The sequence below is a fragment of the Rhinoderma darwinii genome, chromosome 1 (assembly GCF_050947455.1).
Source record: "Rhinoderma darwinii isolate aRhiDar2 chromosome 1, aRhiDar2.hap1, whole genome shotgun sequence".
NCBI classification, from domain to species: Eukaryota; Metazoa; Chordata; class Amphibia; order Anura; family Rhinodermatidae; genus Rhinoderma; species Rhinoderma darwinii.
In genome coordinates, this window is record NC_134687.1 from 355,868,034 (window position 1) to 355,883,182 (window position 15,149).

A 15,149-nucleotide genomic window follows, 5' to 3' on the forward strand; every position below is an offset into this window, starting at 1 on the left:
ATGTTTGTGAAAATACTGGGCATTTATGAAAATGCAAGCATAGATGTCATATATCCTTACTATTTCTAGCAATGGTTTTAAAAATGAAATGACTTCATCTCTGAGATCATACAGAGTTCAGTTTTTTTTCACTTGGCAACTAGTGTGTGACACTATTACAAGTTGTACTATTGCCCAGATCTTCTTAGCTGAGTGCCTAAAATGCAGTGGGACAGATTACTATACAGTGTCTGGTGTAAAGAAGACACTTCCCAGAATGCAAATCACCAGTGTGAGCCCTATGCAGACATTAAGCCAGCAAGGAATGCTGGGATATCTATGCATACCCTTTACAATTAATAGGAGGAACATATACAAATGTTTACGCCCGTTTTTCTGAAAGTGGTGCGAAAAAAGTTGTGGGTTTAATCAAAGGGGACAGGGCTTCCACCAAAATAACAGCTTTATCAGAATTTGCGGCAGCAGCTTTCGTCAGTTATGGCACAAATCTACACCTGCCGCACAAACTGCCAAAGATGCGCCAAATACATTAAATCTATTTGGTGCATTTTCTGCCAACGTAAATGAGTTGAACCCGTTAGTGGCCGCCAATACGTCTTTTCACGGCGGCCACTAATGGGCTTTATTCTGATGCATACGGCTTTTCACGGCGCTTCATCAGAATAAATTAAACCGAGCAGGGAGCCAATAAATGTCCCTGCTCTCAGCTACCAGAGGTAGCTGAGAGCTGGGGGCGTCCCTGCTTGAACATGTGACATCGATTATAAGTATCGATCTCACCCGTTTAACCCCTCAGATGCGGCGCTCAATAGAGAGCGCTGCATCTGAGTTGTTTTGGAGCGAGGGAGGGAGCTCCCTCTCTCCCCCACTGACACCCGGCGATAAGATCACAGAGTGTCTGTGTCTCCGATGGCAACTGGGGGCTTAATAAAGGCTCCCAGGTCTGCCTGTAGTGAATGCCTGCTAGATCATGCCAGAGGCCTAGCAGATGCCTGTCGTCCCGCAAAAAAAAAATTCCGCATACAACTGCATCGGTGGAACAATAAAAAAGTTATGGCTCTTCAAATATGGAGACGCAAGAACAAATCATTTTGAAAAAAAAGTGTTTTTACTGTGTAAGTAGTAAAACATACAAAAACTATACAAATTTGGTATTGTTGCAATCGTAACAACCCGTTGAATAAAGTTATTTTGTTATTTATACCACACGGTAAACGGCGTAGATTTAGGATGCAAAAAAGAGTGACGAAATTTCTGTTTTTTTTCTATTCCCCCCCCCAAAAAAAAAGTTAATAAAAGTTAATGAATAAATTATATGTACCCCAAAATGGTGCTATCAAAAAATACAACTTGTCCCGCGATAAACAAGACCTTATACAGCTATGTCGACGCAAAAATAAAAGTTATAGCTCTTGGAATGCGACGATGAAAAAACTTAAAAAATAGCTTTTATCATTAAGTTTTAAAATAGGCTGGTCATTAAGGGGTTAAGACTGGCATTTCAGACGCTAGTTTTAATATATTAACCCTAATGTGTTTAAACAACGATTGATTTAATAGTCTATTGTCTCAGGACACATCAGCAGTCCATCATCTGAAACACCTAAAATACAGTATGTAGAAAATGTAACAATTTCAGTAATAGTCATGAGGTGTTTACATAATAAACACTGTAAAAACAGTTTTTTTTAAAATTGTACATTACGAATAAATTCTAATGTATAATACAAAATGTCATGTTATTTTATAGCATCTGGATCTAGAACGCAATGACATATACCGAGAATGTGCCGATTTGGAATTGTTAGCAGAATACAATGCTCTATGGAATATATTTTATTTTACACTGGCTTCATGGAGAGTTGAAGAAAGCACCAGGATCTGCTAGGTCTACGTGTGATTCTTCTAACTAGGATACTATCAGGAATCATCCAGATTTCTGTTTGTTTTAGGGTCTTAGTCGGTTATACTAGTGTAAATCTACCAGTCTTACTCAGTTCTGTTTTCATTGTCTCCATTTCCTCTTTTTCTAGCCTACACAGCCTCCGGCACTTCACAAGCCAACCGATATGTGGGACTAAGCCCTAGAGATCCAGCCTTCCTACACCAGCAACAGGTGGGCTGCTTTCACATCAGGTGTAATGATTCTGAGATACTTGGGGATAGTGTCATATAAGCCTGCATGCTACCACTCATAATAGCTTGGATTAAAACAAAATCCTGCTGTTCTCTGATCATGACCGGGCACGTCAAATATCAACACATTTAATTGAAAATCTCTGTCACAAAAACGGTGTCCCTTAAGCCATATAGCAAATGTACAGTATGGGATGCACAAGCTGAGCCAATGGCATAGAGAATTTACTGATTTTTAATTTCTATTTTTACCAATTGCATACTTTTATTTTTTTTACACTACAACACAATGATAAGACTTTTTTTAGGCTTCGTTCACATCTGCGTTGGGACTCCGTTCATGGGTCCTGTTGGACCTTTCTGTCAGGGGAACCCGTGAACAGAATCCAAACTGAAACAAACAGAAACCATAGGTTTCCGTTTGCATCACCATTGATTTGGTGACGGATACGGTGCAAATGGTTTCCATTTGTCACTTTAAGGGTTCCTTCATTTTGACAGAATCAATACCGTAGTCTACTGCGCTATTTATTCCATCAAAACAACGCGAGCCTTACACAACAGTGACAAACGGAAACTGTTTGCATCGGATCTGTCACCATTGAAATCAATGGTGATGCAAACGAATACATATGGTTTCCATTTGTTTCCGTTTGGATTCCATTCATGGGTTCCCCTGACTGAAAGCTCAGACGGAACGGAGTCCCAACGCAGATGTGAACGAAGCCTTAGAGAGGTTCCTAAGATGCACCACTTTTACAAATTATGATTTGTATGGAAGAAACCAATTGGATATAATATGTAAAATGTTGGCAGGTTACATTCCAGACTTGGCACTCCTCTATTTGAAACATTTAGGTATCATGAATTGCTGCCGCCAGGATTAGGACTGCTGATTTTGCATTGAAGGATATGTTTGTCTTTAGTAATACTATGAGAGGTGGTAACTGCAGGGTTTTTGTTTTTATTTCTTTCTGAGCCTTTCCTCTCATGTGACATTGCTAGTTGTAAGTACATCAAAATTCCATATTTTCTATGAAGAAAAGTATAAATAGTTTTGTGGTTGTATGTGACATGCACCTAATTCACAATGTGAATTAAAAAAACTCTCTTACAATGGACAACTGGTCTGAACCGTCACTGTATGAATTCTCCTAAAATAAACCGGCTTCCTGCATGTGGTATAACTTAATGCTTATAGCCACACCCAAACCAAAGTGTCGGACAAGCTCATTCTGTCAAAAAATATTAGAAAGCGCAATAGAGAGCGCTATTTTCTTAGGCACGTTCACACCGAACAGACTAAAAAAGTCTGAGCCTACTTTTGAACGCGTGCACTATCGTTTGATACAAAGCAGGTGATCTCTGGATACATGAAGTTTTTGATTCCCAAATGAATAAATTAATATACACATCATTTGGGACATTCGTTCATGCTTTAGATAATATAATAAGTCAATTTGCCAGCGGTTATACCAAGATGTAAGGACAGAAAAAAATGAATGAATCGACATTTAATCTTAATTTGATGAGCTAACTTACTTATATAGCATGAACATATGCTGCAGTGTTGTACAGGGAATGTCACCATTTACTTCAGCCACTGTCAGTGGAAAGAGTAGCATTTCAGGTTTTCCAGGCACATTATAAAACAAACATTCACAATGTAGCAGAGCAATCCATTGACCAGTGCAATTACTCACCGTTAGCTTTACAAGTGATCTCCACTGCCGCAGAACAATACATAATGTGCTAATAAGCAATAGGAAATTGGGGCAAACTGAGCTGTTTGACATTGTCATTTGCCAAGGGCCCTTCAATTGTGGAACCTACAGGCCCTCTGACCCACACAGATTCCTTAATTCTGGAGTGCACAGGGTCCAACAGTGTTAAACATTATGGATTATCTGATGTTTATGGATGTGTAAATTGCATTGCAGTCCAATATACAGCCCAAAGTTAAAAAAATGTGCTAAGTAAAATATTAGCACTTTTATTTAATTAAAGTTTTATTGTGAACTTGCAAATAGTAGGTCTTAATCTCCCAGTAGGTCTCAATCTCACAATGACAGCAGAAACATTTTCTTGGGTTTTTATTGGGTTCTAATCTGACGTAATTTGCCCCTCTTTAGTGATGTATTTCTTCTTTTAACTCAACATATTATGGTGTATGATCTTTGTCAGCCTTTTAGCATAACACATAATCACTTTCATGTTGACACTGAACAGCTATTTTATATACAGAATTATACCATTACCCTAAAATAATCCTCAGTAATAGTGAATATTGGTTCTGATTGAGATGCAGAGAAAAAAATGAGCCATAGCCTTCAAAAAGTCTAATTTTCTCCAGGATCAATGAACTATTGGGACTCTGCATAAATCTTGCAGCACTAATATCAATTGCACTTAAGCCGATCATTATTTAACTCAGAACTTTTTCTGCAATCTAGTCTAATGGTATCTCCATTAAAGTATTGCAACCAGGGTAGCACAATGTGTATGAACATATCCTATATAGAGTACCATTATCGCCAACACTAATAATGAACATACAGTAGTTTATAAAGATCACCATAAATATAAGCCAGGGTGTCATTCAGACTCACAGATGCAGGATATTAAAATTCCTATAGCTATTTGTCCCCTCCAAACATAGACTGCCCATACCCAACTGAGCTCAAAATAAAGAATTCTGTTTTAGCAGTCAAGAATTCTAAATCCCTGCAGCTGCTGGCTCAGAAGTGCCACAAAGCCCATGCACATTAGTATACGTTTACATTTTCTACTATTTAATGGAAAGTGTAGCTCCAAAGGGGAGCTATTAGCTCACATTCTACATTAAAATAACGCACCTGGCCATACATGTAGTATTACGTGCCGGCCATATAAATGAATGTCTGATCATGTAATAGTGGGAGCCACTGTTACTTAGCAGCGCTTCACTCTGGCTGATAGAGGGGGGGTCCCAAGCAGGGAAACCCATCTATGATGTCCATGTGCCCTAATAGGACATATATAAAGGGCTTTTCTTCATGAGACCATTAACTATACATCCAAAAACAGTAGATTACATTACTAATGAATCGGCTACCTTTTTCTTTCCTGTTACCAATTAAAAAGTCACAAACTTTAACGCCTTCCAATCAGGCAGGCCCAGCATGATTTTGCAAGAAACACCCTTCTCTCACGAGATATATCGCGGGGCCATATCTCAGTAACGGTGGGGGGGGCAGGAACAAAAAAAACAAAATGGAATCAGGAGGATAGCGGTAATCAGGTCAAAAATGCTGTTTTGATGACCTAGGGTCAGGTCCTCTTCAAGTAGTTAAGACATTAAGAACTATACAAGAGTCTTCAGCCCTGTGTTCATTAATAGTTGTCTTTAGTTTCATCTTATTTGTCTGTTTCTAGAGCGAAAAAGGAATATTTAGGTTAGCATAAAAAATACACCTCTGAAAAAAAATGAAAATAAGTTTACATCTGTTAAAGTTCTCTTGTCCCTCAAATTCTAGAATCTCCATGCTGAAATATATCTATATATATATATATATATATATATATATATATGTGTGTGTGTGTATGTATATATATATATATATATATATATATATATGTGTGTGTGTGTGTATGTATATATATATATATATGTGTGTGTGTGTGTATGTATATATATGTATGTATATATATATATATATATCTATCATAAGTTCTACTGCTGGCGTTTTTCTTGCCAAAAAAAATGAAGAGGACTAGAGAGCGAGCAAACAAAACCTGCTTTAATTACTTTGTCAGTGTAAAGCTTGCCCTATGCGGCACTACTAAAGTGAGATTGATTTACTGTGTCCTCGTTCTGCTTTCCAAAGATTTAAGAGATTCCTCTCTGATGGTGGCAGATTCTAAATGCATTTCATTTAAAACATCCCATGATGAATGAAAGCGAGAACCAAGAGGTACATGACATGCACACAATCAATCATTTTATATTAGCTTAGAGAAATTCTAAATTAAGCAGAGGATGATTTTAGCAGTGGTAAAGCCTTTTAGACAACCCTCAACCCCTTTTAATACACATTCACCCTTCTGGAAGAAGTTCTGTCACAGGTACATTCTAAACGTCATGTTAGAATGGGGGTTGGAGAGTATTAAAGAGATTTATGCCCCTGGGAAATGAGGCATTGTCAAGCATATTCAACCAACTCTTTTTATTAGAATAGAATAAAAATCAAATGCTCCTACACAAATAAAATTATTAAAAATGCTAAATAGATTTGAACTAGCAATGTGTACTTTCTTTTGTACAATCTGACATCAATAGTAACCAGTATACATACGCCTGTCGTGTCTCACAAAAGCGTATGTCTGTTCAATATTCATTTTAATATCTTTTATTCTAATTTTCTACATTACATACAAAGCAAGATCCAAACCATACTAAACAATAATGTGGCTATAATGTCCACTCAAATGTTATCATATAAATGTCCACTCAATGTTCTCTTCTATAAAGATATTTATTCATTTATTCATGTTTTTATTTCTTTAATCCTACACTATTAGCAGTAAATTTGTAAATAGAAAAAAGTGCAAGTCTTCAGCACCGCTACACTTCAGTTCTCGTACTATTAGGAGCGGCGACCTCTACCCCATCAGTAGCAAATAAAAATAGGATTCCATGGCACCGGGATTCCTCTCTAAAATGTAGCTTTTATTTTTACATAGCATACGTAAAAGCAATGGCATGATGGCGACGTTTAATGTACAGAGAAATATCAATAGACTATTACAGTCCCCAGGAAGTAAACGAATACAGCCCCTTCCCCAGGGACTGACAGGGTAGATGAATGAAAACCCGCAAAAATATATATGTTATGATAAAGACTTCATTTAAATAATATGTTCTTTTCTGATTGATACAGGGGACCTGTCAGCAGTTTTGAGGTAACTTTTTTTTCTTGGTCGTGCAAGCTGCATGATCGAGAATCTGCCGTTAGATTCCTCCAGCGCGCTAATCGCAAGTGCCCTCCCTGCTCTGAGTAGCGGCTCTAGCGACCAATCAGAAGACAGCTAGAGCCGTCACTCAGAGCATGGGGGCGGTGCTTGCAGCAGGCAGTGCGAGAGGACTCGCATATCAAGTCCTGCCTCAGTGGCACTTGCGAGCAGCCTGGCAGGAAATCAAATATAATTTGCATGACCGAGAAAAAATATATGTTTAACATGCCCTTCTCCTCCCCTCATCACCCTGTCAGCAGTTTTTAAACCTCAAGTATGCTGACAGGTCCCCTTTAAGGCGTAAATTCTGGCAATTTTATGAACGAGAGTAAGTCTTCCTGTACTCCAATGTCCGTAAAGTGCAAAAAATAACACAAATTAAAAAGATTCACACATAAGCATTTCCATAGAATAAGGTTTTGTTCACATTTATGCCGGAGGCTCTGTTAGGATCACAGATACGGTTAAAAATGCTAGACAAAATAGTTCAGCATGCTGCGCTATTTTGTTCGGTTAATCGACGGACACCACGACGGACACCCAAGGGAACCCATCAAAGTCAATGGGTTACATCGGCACCGTTGGTGTCTCTCGTGCAACTGATCCAGCGCTTTCATTATTTTCGTTATTCTGCTCCTATGACGATGCAGAGCAATGGAAACACCTAACGCAGATGTGAAGAATACCTTAGATGTTACATGGTTTGCCACAAACCATACAGTCTGCTTGATGTGGCACTACATGTATTCTGATCGCTGTACAGCCAATGCATTCACATCTGTCCCATCAATACTAATAATTTAACAGTATAATGCCACGCATAGCTGTATTCTTAATCCCATGTCTGCACCCTGCATCTGTCAACTATTCACTAACTAATCAACCTGTACTCACCTAATGATTTTTTTTAATTCACACTTAACAAATTTAGTTGGAATTCAACAAGCCATGCAAATTCAGAGCACAGCATGGTGTGTCAAACATTACATTTTATTTTATAATTTGTGGTGTTGGCATATTTATAGAATTCGACAGCTTCGATAATAAACTATTAGGATCTTCTTTTCTGATAAGCCATCTGTAATGTCAGGATAGGGAGACAGACAGGTGAGCCCTAATCTACCCGCCACTCAGTCCCTGCCTACTTGCACAGCCCGTCCTAGGCGACGGCGTACAACTGGGTGACAGTCCCTACGCTCAATATGTGCACGACAGACAAACAAGGCAAGGGAACACAAAAGCAAAGGAATGTGGAGCAGTTGCCCACAGCAACACCGTGAGCAACAGAGTAGTGGACGAGCCGAGTCAAACCAGGAGAGTACGAGGTAACAAATGCAGAGCAGGAGAATAGTCAGTCAAGCCAGGGTCAATATGAAGCAGAGGTCAATAGTAACAGCAGAGCCAGGAAACAGGAGAATCACAGGCAAAGGACAAGCAGGAAATGAAGGTATAAGTGGACCTGGGGCGGGAGCTAGAACCGTCTGGCTAAGCTGCGATAGGCTCTCCCACTCCTCAGCCTGAGTGGTAGCAGATCGAGTCACTGTATAAGACCTAGGAGCAGATGCAGACTGATTAACCAAGGGTGTCGACACAGAAGCTGTGTCTGGCAGATCCTTCACACCATCTTAAACTAATCACCATTGGTTGTTTTATGTTCTCAATATTTTTTTTCAATAATATGTTTATAGTGGCCTATTTTCAAATCCTTTGTGTGTTATTATATGGTAGGAAGTAGCAGATGCTTAGCTTGAAGATCGTGGGCCTCGGCGCAATAACATAACCTCCATCTTTCATGTTCAATGACAGACATTTTAAACCAACTGAATAAGCCCATTTGACACTTTGTTAATCCCTTTCAGGCTGGGTTCACACGCCCTATTTACGGACGTAATTCGGGCGTTTTAACCTCGAATTACGTCCAAAAATACGGCTCCAAACCGCCGGCAAACATCTGCCCATTCATTTGAATGGGTTTTACGATGTACTGTGCCGACGGTCATTTTTTTTACGCGCCGCTGTCAAAAGACGGCGCGTAAAAAAGACGCCCACATCAAAGAAGTGCATGTCACTTCTTGGGACGTAATTGGAGCCGTTTTCCATTGACTCCATAGAAAAACAGCTCCAATTACGTCCGTAATGGGCGCTGCGAAAAACGCCTGCACATGCCATTACGTCTGAAATTCAGGAGCTGTTTTCTCCTGAAAACAGCTCCGTAATTTTAGGCGTATCGAACGTGTACGTGTGAACATACCCTAAATTTGTCCATACTCTAATCAACACTGCTGCAAACAAGTGTCCGCAGGTAGATCAACACAAAGGCAGAAGTTCTATACCTCCACATTATCTATGTTCAGTATCTTCTTGCTGCTATCCTACAGTATACTGTGCAGGCTACATAGCAACCATCTGATGCCCTGTCTGGGTGACCACTATTTTATTACCTGTAGCCATGTGTACAGAATTTGTCATAGGAGTTTGTCTCTAAAAGGAATATTTGCTGACACTTTTAGCATATGTATCATCACATTTACTATACATTCAGTTATAAAGCCATCTTTCCCACATGCCATACACAGCATGTGTTTGTATTTGCTTAAGCACAAATCTTGATATACTTCATTAGAATAGTTTGCTTATAGTTACATTGTTCATTAAACAGAATCTTTTGTGTTGTCCAGATAATTGACATCACATTTCATGTTGTTCAAAAACGTGGACAACATATTTTTGTACCGGGCATTTGGATACATTAAAAATTTCTTTCCGAAGTAAAGAAACTTTTAAAAGTTTTAGTTAAAGGAGGGCTCTGATTTGTTATCCAGTCACATTGACCATGCTGCTCCACCGCAGGCAGGTATAGTGCAGGATAAGCTCAGTAGATTGAAATACAGTTTTGTGATAAAATATCACCTATAACTATTGCGTTAAAGGGGTTTTCTCACTTTAAAATGTAAAAGTAAGACTACAGATATTGTTTTTCATAATCAATTTTTATTATCTTGAAAAAAATAGGCCAAAAAAGGAAAAACAAAATCTTTTGAGATTTTATCTTAATCGGTTAATTGGACTTTATTAGTGTATTATGTCTGTACATGGGGAGGCTGGAGGTGCCCTCTTTGGAATCTCTACATATAGATCATTCCACACATGAAGATATCATTAAGGCATTGATGGCAGCTTGGATATGCCATCAATGTTTGATTGATGGGGCTCCAACTGCTCTGATCCCCACTGATCACTAGAATGAAGTGGCCCACTTTTGACCGTTCCAATTGGCTTGACCACATGGGCAGCCATTTAATAGCCCCCTGTGAATAAATATATGTTTATGGTGTTGAAGCACAACGAACCCGGAACCTTTGCATCATCCGCATTCTGTAACTAAAGGTCCATTTAAATGAGCAGATATTTGTATTAGCATGCTTCGATACGATTGCTGTAATCGCGTAAATAGCGATTCCAGACAAGTATTTACACCCAATGTTCACGCCTCAATGATCATTAAACTATTTAACAATGTCACATATCTGCTATCAAACGATTCATGTTTATATACGACAATGTCAGAATAACCAACGATTATTTTTATGTTTCCATAAATGGTTATTTGTTTGATCAATGAGCGTTTTGTCGCTAGTCGTTTAGTAGCTACACCTATTTACATTAAAGGGGTTGTCCAAGATTTAATGACTTTGTGTTAATGCTTGTAATTTATAAATGTAAATACATTTGTAATATACTTAAATTTTCCAAAGTGGCCCCATTTCCAGATCCTGCCGTGGGGTACTTGACGGGTGATGTCACTCTCTGCACTGGCTCTGGCCGCTTTGTTGATCTTCAATTCTTTGCCGGGTATATACACCACGTCACTTGTGACGTGGTGTATATCGGCTTATTCTGCTTCACAGCCCGTAACGCGCATGCGCTGTCACTGCTGTTCTCGCGGTCCCTGCTGTTCTCGTTACAACAGAACAAGCCGATATACACCACGTCACAAGTGACGTATCGTATACCCGGAAATTAATTCAAGATCAACACAGCGGCCAGAGCCAGTGCAGAGAGTGACGTCACCAGTCCAGTTCCCCACGGCAGGATCTGGAAACGGGGCCACTTTGGAAAATGTAAGTATATTACAAATATATTTACATTTATAAATTACAAGCATTAACACAAAGTCATTAAATCTCAGTTGCACCATCAGTACTTTCAGACCAAGCGCTGAACTGTGGATTTTTGTTTATATTTTCAACTGTTTGGCTGCGGAGAGTCCAGGAATATTTCCTGTGGGTGAAATCAAACTTACTAGATGCATAGTAAACCTATGCATAAACAGTATTGTGGCTCAGTCTTTTTTCCAGGTACATCCTTTAGTTATTCGTTTGTATCACAATTATGAAATCCTCCCCCATTTCTTTTTGTTGTTTTTTCATGACGCATGCTCAATAGATTGAAAACTTTGCTTGACTGATCAATCTGTTTAAAAGGGAAGCTAAATGCTGCGGAGCAAAGCCCAAATAGGCCCTGCAGAAAAAGCCCCAACATACTCCGGAAACAAGCCATCAACACTGTGAAGACTCCTATTGTGTCTCTTATCATTAATGACAGTTTGACGTAAAACTATGACACGTGACTGCCACAGTGGTATGAAAATGGATAAGAGGTCACCTTACACATATGTAAGATGGAGAGGAAACACATTTAAAGGAAGTCAGAGGACATTATGAAAATACTTCTTTTAAAGAGATTAGCTGACATCACTAAAATAACAAACACTACTTCAGTTCTTTCATTTATTCTTTTCTGTGAATACTGATATATAAATACATGATTTTTATTATAATTAAGGTTAGATTTTCCATTAATGAGTGGCTTACTTATGAAACAACATTGTATTGTTCTATTATATTTCAGTCACAAAAGAAATCTAGACATTAAGCAAAAGTAAAGAGATTTAAAGGAAAATCTAGCATTGTTTGCATGTACATGATATTCTTTGTGTAACTCATGGTGATGCTGTGAAGATTTTGGCACAATCACATATGCCATGTGTTCAAGGTCCATGTAATAGTGGATGAATGCTTCTAAAGACCAGGAGAATTTGACTGCTAGCCAAAACATGAATCTTGTTGTGACAAAAGCTACACCAGACTTAACCCTGTAGTTCTAGATTTATAAATCTCGCAGGCTAGAACACACTCCCTCTGTAGTTCAAGAAGAAACATTGGAAACATGAAGCTTCCTCTCATGACAGCAATCTAGGCCGTATTTCGGTACATATACTATGTGTGTGTGTGTGTGCTTGGTTTTATATATATATATATATATATATATATATTCGTGTAGATGGATATATACCATGCTATAATATGCTTGCCGAGCTATAACAGAGGCATTGGGATTTGTAATGCTGCCTTAGGCCTTATTCACACGACAGTGAAAAAAAATGTCCATTTAAAACTGATCAACTGTCAGTTTTTCATGGCCATTTTGCATCAGTTTGTCTCTAAATTTTCATCCGTTTCAAGTCCATCTGTCCGTTTTTAATGGCCGTTTGACATCCATTTTGCATCAGTTTTTCATGGCCGTTAAAAAAACTGATGAATTTCATTGGTCAGGCTTTTTTTGTCCCAACCCCCTGAAAACAACCAAAGGAAGGTCACATGTTCACCTAGACACTATTTACAGCCTCCCTGTAGATGATGCCACACACCTCCCTGTATATGATGCCACACACCTCCCTGTATATGATGCCACACACCTCCCTGTATATGATGCCACACAGCCTTCTTGTATATGCCACACGCCTCCCTGTAGATGATGCCGCACGCCTCCCTGTAGATGATGCCACACCTGCCTCCCTGTAGATGATGCCACACCTGCCTCCCTGTAGATGATGCCACACCAGCCTCCCTGTAGATGATGCCACACCAGCCTCCCTGTAGATGATGCCACACCAGCCTCCCTGTAGATGATGCCACACCAGCCTCCCTGTAGATGATGCCACACCAGCCTCCCTGTACATGATGCCACACCAGCCTGCCTGTACATGATGCCACACAGCCTTCTTGTATATGCCACACGCCTCCCTGTATATGATGCCACACCTGCCTCCCTGTAGATGCCACACCAGCCTCCCTGTAGATGCCACACCAGCCTGCCTGTAGATGCCACACCAGCCTCCCTGTAGATGCCACACCAGCCTGCCTGTAGATGCCACACCAGCCTCCCTGTAGATGCCACACCAGCCTCCCTGTAGATGCCACACCAGCCTCCCTGTAGATGCCACACCAGCCTGCCTGTAGATGCCACACCAGCCTGCCTGTAGATGCCACACCAGCCTCCCTGTAGATGCCACACCAGCCTCCCTGTAGATTGTGCCACATACTCACGAGAGCAGCGCCATCTCTCCTCTTCTTCACTTGTGGTCACTCGTCTGCACGGGATCTGGCAAGGCAGCGCGACGGGGCGATGACGTCATCGAGGCGCCTTCAAACCCATGAAGACGAGTGACCACACGTGAAGAAGCGCCGCAAACGTGAGTATGCGAACGATAGCCAGCAAGGGAACTAGTAGTTCCCTTGCCAGTCCCCATGTAACAGATCCGTTTTTAACGGTTGTTACATGTATTGACAGCCGTTAAAAACGGATCCATTGACTTCTATGGGGGCCGTCAGGCCGTTAAAACGGCCAAAAATAGGACATGTCCTATTTTTTGACGGCTATTATTCACGGGCCGTTAAAAAAACGGCCGTGTGAATGCACCCATAGAATATCATTGTTCTGAAAACGGCCATGTGAAAGCCGTTAAAAGGACGGCCATCACATGCCCGTTTTTCACTGTCGTGTGAATAAGGCCTCAGTCTTTTTCAGATTTTTTTAGAAATAATTTTCGTTTGATATGTTATACCTACTAATTCACATTTATATTCAATTTAAGTTTGTTATGGTTTACCGTCTATCCAATTATTTGAGTCAGTATTGTAAAGTTAATTTGTGCAAAGTACTTACATTTAGTTGTTTCATTTATTTATTAAATGATTAATTTCTATTACTTGTAAATATTACAAAAATAATAGTGTTTATCTATTTCTCTAACTTTTTGATGTAGACTTTACTCCAATATTGGTCTCAGGAATTGAGGCTGCAGGTGTTACATTGTGTTGTATATAAGGGTGCTCTATGGACATGAGACATACAGTAGATCTCTTTGGGCGTATCCCACTTATACAACAGACTGTATAGACGATGTATGTAAGCAAACCACCTCCACCCCTGCAGTCTGTAATATCAGCACTCAGAGACCACATTTGGCATAGTGTATATTAGAAAATTAGACTGTTGTTTTTTTTGCTTTAACTTCTTATTATCATAATGCAGCCAGGGGTCCCAGTAACAGCCGGCTGCATCTGGCCGTACAGGTCATTTCAGGGTAAATTGTAAGCTGATCAAGTGACATGCGCATTCTACCATGAGACAAGTTCTCTGGCTAGCTAAGCTCCACAGCAGAATTTTCTCAGCATGTCCAAATATATTATGATGCAGATGTGAGTTGTGATCCCTAGATCACTCCGAAGTCAAATGATAATGTTTTAGAAATCTTTTGACTTGTACATAACAAATACATTTTCCAAACTCTCTCAGCAGGCCCTTGTATAGTGCAAATATACCAGAAAACGAACAAAATATAATAAATATCCCCATTGGTACATTCAATAATATTTGAATGCATAATATTAATACAATTCTCACTAGTACAGTGGTTTCCCGCTTCCCTCAAGGCCTCATACCTACTGTAAAGCTGTGTGCAAGGTCCTCGACTCCATCACATAGAGTCCCTATGTTTCTGTATTATTGATCTATAAGCACTCTGTTTGCTGCCATTTGGTGCCTCCATACATTAACGTATCAAGCGGTAGAATACCGCCATTATATCGCATGGGTCGCATGAATCCGTAAGAAAAGAAAACTCTGTATGCCGCCGTATGAAATCACAGGCATATGGAGGTACCACTCATGTATAA

The 15,149-nt window shown here is 39.7% G+C and overlaps 1 protein-coding gene across 5 annotated transcripts in view; it reads left to right on the forward strand.

The window, feature by feature from the left end:
* The window catches only part of NFIB (nuclear factor I B), a 194,765-nt gene that overhangs the window by 163,640 nt on the left and 15,976 nt on the right, over positions 1–15,149 (forward strand). For all 5 annotated transcript variants that reach the window (XM_075826742.1, XM_075826733.1, XM_075826766.1 and 2 more), the window contains one exon: positions 2,034–2,116. In XM_075826742.1, coding sequence (XP_075682857.1) covers positions 2,034–2,116 — 83 coding nt within the window. The remainder of the gene's footprint in view (positions 1–2,033; positions 2,117–15,149) is intronic.